The 11,836-nt window shown below is 51.1% G+C and overlaps 1 protein-coding gene across 1 annotated transcript; it reads left to right on the top strand.

Annotated features, from left to right (window-relative positions):
• The first annotated feature begins 1,352 nt into the window (after window positions 1-1,352).
• Window positions 1,353-11,315, top strand: LOC130480720 (mamu class II histocompatibility antigen, DR alpha chain-like). Its single transcript, XM_056853347.1, has 4 exons — window positions 1,353-1,419; window positions 2,538-2,795; window positions 8,932-9,213; window positions 11,158-11,315. Exons 1-4 carry the CDS (start codon window positions 1,353-1,355, stop codon window positions 11,313-11,315), a joined length of 765 nt encoding a protein of 254 aa, XP_056709325.1.
• The last annotated feature ends 521 nt before the right edge of the window (window positions 11,316-11,836 follow it).

The raw sequence follows: 11,836 nt of genomic DNA, 5'->3' as shown, positions 1-11,836 counted from the left end.
CAATGTAAATGACCAAAGCTTGACATTTCGGCCTGAGTAGGCCTTCCTCAGTGGTCATAAATACATAAAATTATTTTAAAAGTTATAATCAACACATCTGGAAATAAACCTTATGATATATGTTTAGATAATATTTTGTGTGGTCTGGTGTAAATTCTTAACCCAAATTGTGGGTTGGTGTACACACATCTGGAAGCATTGTTCATTATGCATCAGATTGTGTGAGCGACTGTCCATGTGGCAAGACCTGCAATTTGGGTTAAGAATTTACAGCAAATGGGGTCTGGTCTACAGAGCCCCCTCCCCCAGGCAGGCAGGGCAAGTGCTGACCCTCACAGCCCAATAAGGCCCCCAAAGCTGATGGAGCCCCCCATTTCCAGGGTGCACCTGGAAGGGGTGGAGGTGGCCTGGATCCTCAGCTCCCCTCCCCCTCCCCACATCCTGCTGCAAAGGGGAGATCCTGCCACCCTCCCACCACAGATCTTCATATCAGTTGAGATTTGGGGGAGCAGATGGAGGAGTGTCCTCCTCTGGAATGGTGATTGGGACGCTCAGCCTCCAGTGGTGGGTGGGTCAGATTCCCCAGCCCCGGAGGCATGGATCCAGACCCACCGACAACTGGCATCCTCCGACACGTGGAGGAGCCTCTGCAGAAGGTCTCCGCAGAGCTCCCTCCAGCCAGAGCTGCCAATGTTCAGGCTGGGCATGAGGCCATTCAGTGTCTTTCCACGGGCACTCCTTCCCTCATGACTCCTCAGGCACAAGTGGTGCTTTGGAGGGGGAAGGGGTGCAGCCATCAGGAACCCCCAGCTGGAGGGGGGGGGCTTCTGAGCTCTCACCATCAAGCCTTGTACAAAGCCCCCACCCAGGATGCTCGGCCTTTTTCACCTGGGGCCCGGGCAAAGCCAGCAGCTTCTGGCTTCCAGTGGAAGGGCCGTGGCTCAGTGGAAGAGCCTCTGCTCGGCACGCAGAGGGCCCGGGGTTCAATCCCCCGCAGCATCTCCTGTTTAAAAAAGGATCGGGGAGGAGGTGATGGGAAAGACCCTTCTCTGCCTGAGCCCCTGGAGAGCCGCTGCCAGTCTGAGTAGGCAAGACCGACCTAGACGGACTGAGGGTCTGACTCAGCAGGAGGCGGCTTCGTGCGTCCATCCATCTGCCGCTCGGGCCGCTTTCTGGGGCTCTTCCACCCGGCAACAGCCACGTCAGCACCCAGGCCTTTTCCCATTGGCTGCCTCGGCCCCCTCTCCTCCGCTCCCCGAAACCGGAGTCGATCCGGCGCCCCTGCCCCGTCGTCCCCACTGCTGCCCGGCTCTCTGCACTGGGCACGTCCCGCGTCTGAGACGGCCAAGGGAATGGGGGGCTTGGCGGGATCCCTATGGCTGCTGCTGCCCCTCCTGGGGGGCCGCCTGGGGGTGCCAGGTAAGAGACATCCTCCAGGTACCTGGGGGGTGGGGGCTTGGGTGGAAGACTGGCAGCGGAACGGATCTGAAAGGAGAAATTAACGGACGGCTGGAAGGAGTGGGTTTGGCAGGAGGAGTCCACCACCGGACTCTCCGGGGGAACAAGGTGGGCTCTGAGGGTCGCTTGAAATGGGGAAAGATTTCCTCCTTTGCAAACGGGGATTCTTTCGAGAATTTTTACTTCACCCTTCCAAGCAATGCCAAGCCGAATAGAGCGGAAGGAGCCCGCCATGAAACCCCCATAAAAGAGTAGCAAGAGGGGGGCAGATTCTCTGTTTTGAATGGGGGGGGTTGCCCATGTGCGGGACTCCACCGAGACGGCGGGCGCTCCTTCTCCTCATTCTGGGGCTGGCTCCGGTGCTCAGCCTCTGTCCTGGGGAGGGGCTCCCAAAGCGACCCCCGCTTCCCAGACAAGAGCTCCCTCCCTCAGGCTGTCTTTTTTTGCGCCGTGTTTAATAGGAAAGAGCAGCGAAAGTCTGGCGGGTGGATGGCAAGAGCGGGGAGCCCTTTCCTTGCCGGCTGCAGCCCCCTCCCTCTCCAGGCTCCCTGGCCCCAAGGCCCCCACTCGGGACGCTCCACAAGCCCTTCGCTTTTTTTGGGGGGGGGAGGGGTCTCTCTCTGGGAGCGGAGTCCCCGGGATCGCAGAGCTCGCTCGAAGCCGTTTCTCCTCCAGCTTGGGATAGTCGAAGGAAGCACCCCACAGCCCCGGGGGCGGTGGGGAGAGTCCCTGTCCCACCGCTGCCTGCAAAGGCAGGAGCTGGCCTCCATCCTCTGCCTTCGAGGAGGGGAGGGCTGTCGCCTTCCTCAGCCTCCTCTTCCTCTGGGAGGGAGCAGCCAACCTCCAGGTGGGGGCTGGAGTTCTCCTGGGATTGCAAGTGATCTCCAAGTGACCTATATCCGTTCCCCTGGAGGAAAGGGCACCTTTGGAGGGTGGGCTCTAGGGCATCACATCCCTTTTGAGCACCCTCCCTTGACCAAATCCCCCCCAGTCCCCCCCCCAAATCTCCAGGAATTTCCAGAGTTGGAGATGGCAACCCTACCCTGGCCCTCTGCCTTTCTCTTTCCTTGCCTGAACAGCGATGGATGTGACGTCACAGATGGCCTTTGTGCAGCGCAGCCTGAGCTCGGCGAAGGGGCCCGGCGAGTACATGTATGAGATCAATGGTGACGAGGTCTTCCATGTGGACCTGGAGCAGAAGAAGACTGTCTGGCGGCTGCCACAGTTCCCGGAGTACAGCAGCTTCGAGGCCGAGGGCGCGCTGACGAACATCGCTGTACTCCGCCAAAACCTCAACATCCTCATGCAGCGAACCAACAACACCCCTGCCCAGAACGGTACTGCTCAGACACCCCCACCCTCAACCTGGCACCTGCCCCTCTGCCCTCCCCGGCCTCAAGCTGAGAAAGGGACATTTATTTCCCTGTGTTAGGAATCTGTGTCTGAAATCCTAGTTTCAGTCTAGTTTTAGATGCGCCCCCGGACCTGAAGCTGCTTCTAAGTGGCTGTAAGTCATGAGAAAGTCTCCCCTCCCAGCCTGCCTCAAGAGGGACCCTCTCCAGGGGATTGCCCAAGGGTCCAAACAGTTTGTTCATTCATTTACTTACTCTCCTTCCTCCCCAATGGGGACTCAAACCTGCATTTTGAATCAGCTGAGCTGAGCTGGGGACTACAGGCGGGGGTAAGTCCTAACTTTGCCTAATTAAACTGAGAAATAACTAAATGAGGTTTGCTGGGAAAGGTTTTTTTTTTTTTAATTGGTGCTGGGTGGAACTTGTGTGTGAGAGGCAGAGGCTGTGAGCATATAAATTGCAAAGGCTCCTGCTCACCTGAGGATCTTGCCCTGTGGCTCTTAGCCTGGGGATCATGACTGGTGACCTGTAAGGTGGGTAATAAATCTTGTTATCAGGGCAGAGTAATTCTCTGCATCCAGTAGGAGTAACAGAGCAACTTGAACATCTATGTGAATTAGCAACAGATAGCTGCAGGGCAAGGAAGCTTCGGCACTCAGTTCTTATTTGGTATAAAAAGACTGCAGGGCATAAAGGGCAGGGTTTAAACATCAAAGAATAATATAATAATAAACTGATTAATAAAATACCAGTTATGAAGATAGGAAGCCAGCAGGGGTCGGGGGGCTATCCAGTGTGCTGCATGGAGTGTCGCATGTATGATTATCTGCCTGCTAGACAGAGGTCGTGGGTGTGTGCTCGGTGCAGGGAGCTCCTGGCTCTCAGGAAGTGAGTTCACTTCCTTAAGGCCAAGGTAGCTCAACTGGATGAACTGAGGCAGTCAAAGAGAGAGGAGAGTAAGGACTCCAGAGATGAAATAGTCACATACCAGTCCCAGGGTGACGGCAACTTGCCAGTCACGGATGATGGAGCCCTTGGGGAAGGAGGTCATCTCACTGAGGTAAGGGGATGTGGTACCTTAGAAGGCACGTCTTCCTTGGTGGATGAGCAGATATCCTCTTGTACCAAGGATATGCCTCTGAGGGGAGGGGCTTCTTAGGAATATAGATAGCTGGTTCTTGTAGGTTATCCGGGCTGTGTGACCGTGGTCTTGGTATTTTCTTTCCTGACGTTTCGCCAGCAGCTGTGGCAGGCATCTTCAGAGGAGTAACACTGAAGGACAGTGTCTCTCTGTCCTTCAGTGTTACTCCTCTGAAGATGCCTGCCACAGCTGCTGGCGAAACGTCAGGAAAGAAAATACCAAGACCACGGTCACACAGCCCGGATAACCTACAAGAACCAATGAACTCTGACCATGAAAGCCTTCGACAATATTATAGATAGCTGGGTTTCTGGTGGGTGAATGGACCGCATGGTGACTTGCCTGCCTGGTGCGAAGGATGCGGACATTATCTGTCATATAAGTAGTCTGGTAGATAGTGCTGGGGAGGAGCCAGTGGTTGTGGTGCACGTTGGCACCAACGATGCGTGGAAGTGTAGTCCGGAGGTCTTGGAATCCAAATTTAGGTTGCTAGGCAGGAGACTAAAAGCTAGGACCTCCAAGGTAGCTTTCTCAGAAATGCTACCTGTTCCACGTGCAGGACCAGCTAGGCAGGCACAGTTGGCAAGTCTCAATGCGTGGATGAGCCGGCGGTGCAGAGATGAGGGCTTTAGATTTGTAAGGAACTGGGCAACATTTTGGGACAACCGGGGCCTAAACAAAAGAGATGGGCTCCACTTGAACCAGGATGGAACCAGACTGCAGATGCGTTATATAAAAAAGGTGGCAGAACAGCTTTTAAACTGAACCTGGGGGGAAAGCCAACAGGAGCTGAGAAGTATCCGGTTTGGGCAGACTCAAGGCACACGGACAAAGGGAAAATTGCTTCAGATTGCCTACATGGGAATGCCATAGACTTGAAAGGGGATGGTAAAAAAAAGCAGGATAGCCACTTAAGGATCCCCAAAGGCACATGCCAGGCAAGTCGAAAGAGAGAGACAGTGTGTAGGTGTTTCTATGCTAACGATAGAAGTCTCCAAGCAAAAATGGGGGAGTTAGAGTGCATGGTTGTAAGAGAAAACATAGATATAGTGAGCATTACAGAAACCTGGTGGAGGGGAGAGAACCAGTGGGATACAGTCATCCCTGCTTACAAACTGTATAGAAATGATAGGGAAGGGCATATTGGAGGGGGTGTTGCTATGTATATCAAGGAAGGCATAGTGTCTAATAAGCTAGAGACCATAAAAAGGGCAGACTCATCCACAGAATCCTTATGGGTGACGATTCCGGGCCCCAAAGGTGATTTAGTACTGGGGACGTTCTATCGGCCCCCTGACCAAATGGCTCAGGGTGATCTTGAGATGGAGAATGAAATTAGGGAAGCATGTAAAGGTAATGAAGTAGTAATAATGGGATAATTTAACTACCCTCATATTCACTGGATAAATGCCCAGTCAAGTCAAAGAGATAAAAATTTTAGACATACTAAATGACTGTGCCCTTGAGCAGTTGGTCATAGACCCAACCAGAGTGGAGGCAATCCTGGATTTAATACTCTGTGGTGCTGCCAGTGACTTAGTCTGGGATGTGGATGTAGTTGAGCCAGTTGGCAACAGTGACCACAATGGCATCAAATTTAAGTTATATGTAAATGGGAAAGTGACTGGGAAATCTCACACAATTACTTTTGACTTTAAAAGAAGGAACTTCTCTAAAATGAGAAACCTGGTAAAGAAGAAGTTGAAAGGAACCGTTAGGAGGGTTAAAACTTTGGAAAAGGCTTGGGGGTTATTCAAGTCCACATTACTAAATGCTCAGCTAGCTTGTATACCGCAGGTCAGGAAAGGTAGCAATAGGTCCAAGAGGTCACCACCATGGCTAACGGGTAAGGTGAAGGAAGCAATTAGAGAAAAAATGCTTCCTTCAGAGACTGGAAGGATTGGCCAAATGACGCAAACAAAACCAAACACAAACTTGTACAAAGGAAATGAAAGCAGATAATTATAAATGCAAAAAAAATTTTTGAGGGGCATATTGCTAAACACATCAAAACAAATAATAAGAAATTCTTTAAGTATATTAGGAGTAGGGAACCAGCTAGGGAAGTGGTTGGACCATTGGATGACAATGGGAGTAAAAAAACACTATGGGAGGATAAAGCTATTGCTGAGAAACTAAATGAATTCTTCTCATCTGTCTTCACTGTTGAAGATACAGGGCAGATTCCTTCTCCTGAACAGAGATTTTGGAAAGGGGACAATGAGGAACTGGGGCAAATAGTGGTAACAAGGCAGGAAGTCCTAGAACGTCTAGACAAACTGCAAACTAACAAGTCACAGGGACCACGGTATTCTTCCTAGAGTTCTTCAAGAACTCAAATGGGAAATTGCTGAACTCCGAACAAAGATATGTAACACGTCCCTTCAATCAGCCTCTGTACCAGAGGACTGGAGAATGGCCAATGTAACACCCATTTATAAAAAAGGTTCCAGGGGGGACCGAGGAAATTACAGGCCAGTTAGCTTAACATCTGTACCGCGTAAATTGATGGAAAGCATTATTAAAAATAGAATTGTCAAGCATATAGAAGGGCAAGGCCTGCTGAGCAAAACCCAGCATGGCTTCTGTAAAGGTAGATCCTGTCTCACTAACCTATTAGAGTTTTTTGAAAGTGTCAGTAATTATGTGGACAGGAATGAGCCTGTGGACATTGTGTATTTGGATTTCCAAAAGGCTTTTGACAAATTCCCCCACCAAAGATTGCTAAGCAAACTTCATAGTAATGGGATAAGAGGACAAGACCTCTTATGGATTGAGAGCTGGCTGAAAAATAGGAAGCAGAGAGTAGGAATCAATGGTCAGTTCTCCCAATGGAGGGATGTGAGCAGTGGGGTCCCTCAGGAATCTGTGTTGGGACCGGTGCTTCTCAACCTGTTCATCAGTGACCTGGAGTTGGGGTTGAACAGAGAACTAGCCAAGTTTGCAGATGACACTAAATTATTTAGGATGGTTAAAACAAAATCAGACTGTGAAGAGCTCCAAAAGGTTCTCTACAAACTGGAAGAATGGGCATTAAAATGGCAAATGAGATTCAATGTGAGCAAGTGTAAAATTATACATATTGGGGCAAAAAATCCCAACTTCACGTATACACTGATGGGAACTGTGCTGGCAGTGACAGACCAAGAAAGGGATTTTGGGGTGGTAGTGGACAGCTCAGTGAAGACGTCAACCCAGTGTGCGGCTGCTGTAAAAAAGGCAAATTCCATGCTGGCCATAATTAGATGAGGAATGGAGAATAAAACTGCTGATATCATACTGCCCTTGTACAAATCTATGGTGAGACCACACTTGGAATACTGTGTACAGTTCTGGTCACTACACCTAAAAAAGGATATTACATAGCTTGAGAAGATGCAGAAAAGAGCAACCAAAATGATTAGGGGACTAGAGCAACTGTCCTGTGGGGAGCGGTTAAAACACTTAGGGCTATTTAGCCTGGAAAGAAGGCAGCTGAGGAAAAACATGATAGAGGTCTATAAAATTATGCATGGGTTGGAGAGAGTAGATAGGGAGAAGTTTTTTTCCCTCTCCCATAATACTAGAACGCGGGGTCATCTGCTGAAGCTGGAGGGTGAGATTCAAAACAGATAAAAGGAAGTATTTTTTCACAGAACACATAGTTAAATTGTGGAACTCCCTGTCCCAAAATGTGGTGATGGCTGCCAACCTGGAAGGCTTGAAGAGGGAAATGGACATGTTCATGGAGGAAAGGGGTATTCATGGCTACTAGTCAAAATGGGTACTAGTCACGAAGCATCCCTATCCTCTCCCAGATCAGAGAGGCAGGCCTATTATCTCAGGTGCTGTGGAACAGAGGCAGGATGGTGCTGCTGCAGTCATCTTGTTTGTGGGCTTCCTAGAGGCCCCTGGTTGGCCCCTGTGTGAACAGACTGCTGGACTTGATGGGCCTGGGTCTGATCCAGCAGGGCCCTTCTTGTGTTCTTATGTTCAAATCGGTTTACATAATTCTCCTCCATTTTACCCTCACAACAACCCCGTGGGGTAGCTTAGGCTGACTCATTCACCTTGCAAACTTCCCTGACAGAGTGAAGATTCGAACCTTGGTCTCTTAAATCCTAATCTGACACTTTAACCACTACACCACCTGGAAGACCCAGGTTTGAGCCTCCACTTGTGCCATCGAAGCTCGTTGGCTGACCTTGGGCCAGTCGTGGTCTCTCAGCCTAACCTACCTCACAGGGTTGTTGTGAGAATAAAATAAAATGGAGGAGAGGAGAATGATGTAAGCTGCTTTGGGTTCCCATTGGAGAGAAAGGCAGGGTATTAATTAATTAAACACCACACCACACTGGTTTTTAACAGACAGGGTCAACTAATGGCTCAAACAGGGGACGATTCTCTCCTCTACCTATTGTCAAATGATCGTATCCCCCCCATTTCCCCCCACTGTTCCAGAGAACTCAACCCCCATCCAGTCTTGTTTCCCCTTCCCATCCTCCTGAGAGATCCTCCCCAGAGGAGGCTGCCTGGTGCCCCTCTTGCTGTGGGTTTAGTACGCCTCCAGAGCCCATCCTGTGCCAGTTGGGTCCAGACAGGCACCCTCCCCACACTGAAACGGACCCAAACGTTCAGCTAAGCAGAAGAAGAAAAAGATCTGGTTTTTATACTCCACTTTTCTCTACCAAAAGGAATCTCAAAGAGGCTTACAATCACCTTCCCCTCCCCACATCAGGCCCCTTGTGAGCTGGGTGAGGCTGATAGAGTTCTGAGAGAACTGTGACTGGCCCCAGGTCACCCAGAAGGATGCAGATGGGGGAGTGGGAAATCGAACCCGGTTCTCCAGATTAGAGCCCGCCACTCTTAACCACTACACCACGTTGCCTCTCCTGGAGCATCTTTCCTCTTTAGTGAGTGCAAATTCCATTATGGGACCCTCTTGGAGTAGTGAAGGGGACTCTGAAACACAAACTCTTGTTTCTCACCCCTCCCTTCTAGTCCCCCCGAAGGTAACGGTGTACCCAGAGAAGCCTGTGGCCCTGGGGGAGCCCAACGTGCTCATCTGCCTGGCGAACGAGTTCTCGCCCCCGGTGATCAGTCTGACCTGGCTGAAGAATGGGCAGCAGGTGAAGGACAGCGTGCAGGAGACGGACTTCTACCCCAGCACAGACTACTCCTTTCGCAAGTTCTCCTACCTGACCTTTGTCCCTGAGGCCGAGGACATCTACTACTGCCGGGTGGAGCACTGGGGCCTGGCCCAGCCCCTCACCAAGGAGTGGAGTAAGGACCAGGCTTGGGGGTGGGGAATCAGGGCCAGTGCGCACCTGGGGGGTCCTCTCGTCACCACTGCAGCATCACACAGTGACTCCCACACATGTCTCGGCTATCGTGGATGCCAGCCTTATGAACTGACAAAGCCTCCAGTACAAGATTTTTCAGGGGAGGCATTTCACACTCAGCTCAGAGTCACCAAGGGATGAAATGTGAACATGTGAATCAGAGCCTTTTTTTTCAGGCCGGGCAAGTGAGAGTACAACTTGGGATTCAGCGCGGATGGCCCAAGAGACTCTTGGTTTTACTTGCTGAGACGGGCTTCAGTCAAGATATTGCAGATTCCAACTTATGAAAAGCAATACGGTCAGAAAGCAAAGACCTCCAAGGAATAGTGTGGTAGGGCTAGGATTGCAGAACTGGAAAAACAAGTCAAACGAAAACTGGTCTGTAGTGTAAGACATCACAATGCAGACAGGGGGTTATGAAGGGAGAGGACATTGCATTAATAACATCCAGATCTCAAGATGTCATAGTTCCACTGTACACTGCATTGGTCAGGCCACAGCTGGAGTACTGTGTGCAGTTCTGGAGGCCTCACTTCAAAAAGGATGTGGACAGAGTTGAACGGGTGCAGAGGAGAGCAACAAGAATTATCAGGGGCCTGGAGACCCAGCCCTACGAGGAAAGGCTAAGGGAATTGGGCTTGTTTAGTCTGGAGAAGAGGAGGCTGAGGGGGGACAGGATTGCTCTCTTGAAGTATTCGAAGGGCTGTCACTCAGAGGAGGGAAGGGAGCTGTTCCTGTTGGCAGCAGAGGATCATAGGACTCCCAACAACAGGAGGAACAGCGGAACTGGATATCTAGAGAGGTGGTGAGCTCCCCCTCACTGTAGGTCTTTAAATAGAGGCTGGACAAGCACTTCTCAGGGATGCCCTAGTCTGTTCCTGCATTGAGCAGGTGGTTCGACTAGATGTCCCGTATGGCCCCTTCTTCCAACTCCATAATTCTGTCAATAAGGGAGGTGATACATACAATAAAAACTGCAACAGACTGCATTCCTGTTCCGTTATAATGGTGCCTTCCTGAGGTATTCCATTATACTATAGTTCCAGCCCTTCCCTAAATGCCCACTTGAACAATTCTGTTTTGCATGTTGTGTGGGAAGATAGGAGGAGAGGGGCCTTCCTGACCTTCTCAGGCAGGCCATTCTGCAAGGTGGGGGCCACCCTAGAGAATTCGCACAAACAGGCAGTTGTCAACTTTACCTTCCACAAGAAGCCCTAATAAATGACAGGATTCATCCCTGTATATGTTTTGGCTCTGCTCTTATTGTGTATGTTTGGTGGCCCAGATGAGGGTAGAAAGGTGGGGTATAACTTTTGTAAACCCACAAACAAACCCCTCCCCAGCAATATTGTCTCCCACTGTCCAGCCTTCCCTTGTAAAGCTGCTCCATCTGTTTCATATGCCTTCACCACCGTTATGACAGGCAGAAACACAAGAGGTGAAGCAGTGCCTCTGCACTTCCATGCTAATCAGGGAGGGGCCATTGGCTCAGTGGTAGAGGGTCTTCTTGGCATGCAGGAAGCCCCAGGTTCAATTCCCAGCATCTGCACTTAGAAGGACCTCAACCTTTTTTCCTATTCCTCTTTGGGCTGATCCTGCAGACGGCCCCTTCCCTGGCCCAGATCCAGTTAACGCTGCTCATGCCTTACCCTGAAAAATGACACAATAACACCTCCAAATGTACAGGAGAAACTGCATAGGGAGCGGATCCGCGCTGGGACGGCTGCCCTTGAATGTCTCCATGAAGGGTTTTTGGGCCAAAGCCGGGAGCAGAACTCTTCATGATACCCTTAAAGGATCCCAGGGAAAGAAATCTCAGGGGAGGCGCACTGGATCACGTCCCTGGTTTTGCCTCTGCTTCTGCTAACCCACCTTCCTTTCTCAGATGCTGACATGGATAAGCCCCTTCCAGAGACGGCAGAGAACGTGGTGTTTGGTCTGGGCCTGGTCGTGGGCATCATGGGTATCATCATGGGCATCGTCTTCACCATCAAGAGCCGGCAGATGAATGAGGCCAACTTACGCCGCCGGAGGCCCATGTGAGTCCCTCCTGCAGTGGCCGGAGAGCTTGGAGTGGGAGACCCACAGGGGGGCTGGGGGGACCCCTCCTCTCCCTGTGGCTTCCAGGTGCCAGAAGAGGGTGAGGAACGTGGACAGGAAGGGAGGAGCAGGAAAGAAGAACTCCATGTTGGGGAGGGGGGAGTTTGAAATGACATGCTTAAACTGTCAGGGGAAAGGGGTCTGGCTGTGTGAGATGCTCTGGAGGGCTATTCTTTGGAGAATGACTGGCCAGGCACATTCTCACATCCTCTGTTCTCCTTCCCTTCCAGGTAATCGTGGACAGATGTGCCACTCCCTTCCTGTCGAGATCTGTGCCTGCCTATTTCCCCACCTGCGTCCTTCGCTGCTCCTTTCTTGGCAAAGCCTTTCTTCCTGGAGAGAGAAATGGGGAGGGGGGCACTTTCCTGAACGATGTGGCCCCTTCCACCAAAATGGGGCCCATACTGAAATGGCCCTGCAGAGGCCCCACCAGCTGGCTGCCCAGGAAGGGATCAGAGTTTCCC

This window comes from Euleptes europaea, chromosome 1, assembly GCF_029931775.1.
Source record: "Euleptes europaea isolate rEulEur1 chromosome 1, rEulEur1.hap1, whole genome shotgun sequence".
Taxonomy (NCBI): domain Eukaryota; kingdom Metazoa; phylum Chordata; class Lepidosauria; order Squamata; family Sphaerodactylidae; genus Euleptes; species Euleptes europaea.
The sequence above is the reverse complement of the archived record's forward strand: the minus strand, read 5'-3'. Positions and strand labels throughout refer to the sequence as shown.

What these genes read in the sequence shown, in the direction of transcription:
- LOC130480720 (XM_056853347.1), top strand. Translation starts at nt 1,353, where the DNA reads ATGGGGGGCTTGGCGGGATCCCTATGGCTGCTGCTGCCCCTCCTGGGG. An exon ending in CAACACCCCTGCCCAGAACG is followed by an intron (nt 2,796 to 8,931) that starts GTACTGCTCAGA and finishes CCTCCCTTCTAG; the next exon opens with TCCCCCCGAAGGTAACGGTG. An exon ending in GCCCCTCACCAAGGAGTGGA is followed by an intron (nt 9,214 to 11,157) that starts GTAAGGACCAGG and finishes TTCCTTTCTCAG; the next exon opens with ATGCTGACATGGATAAGCCC.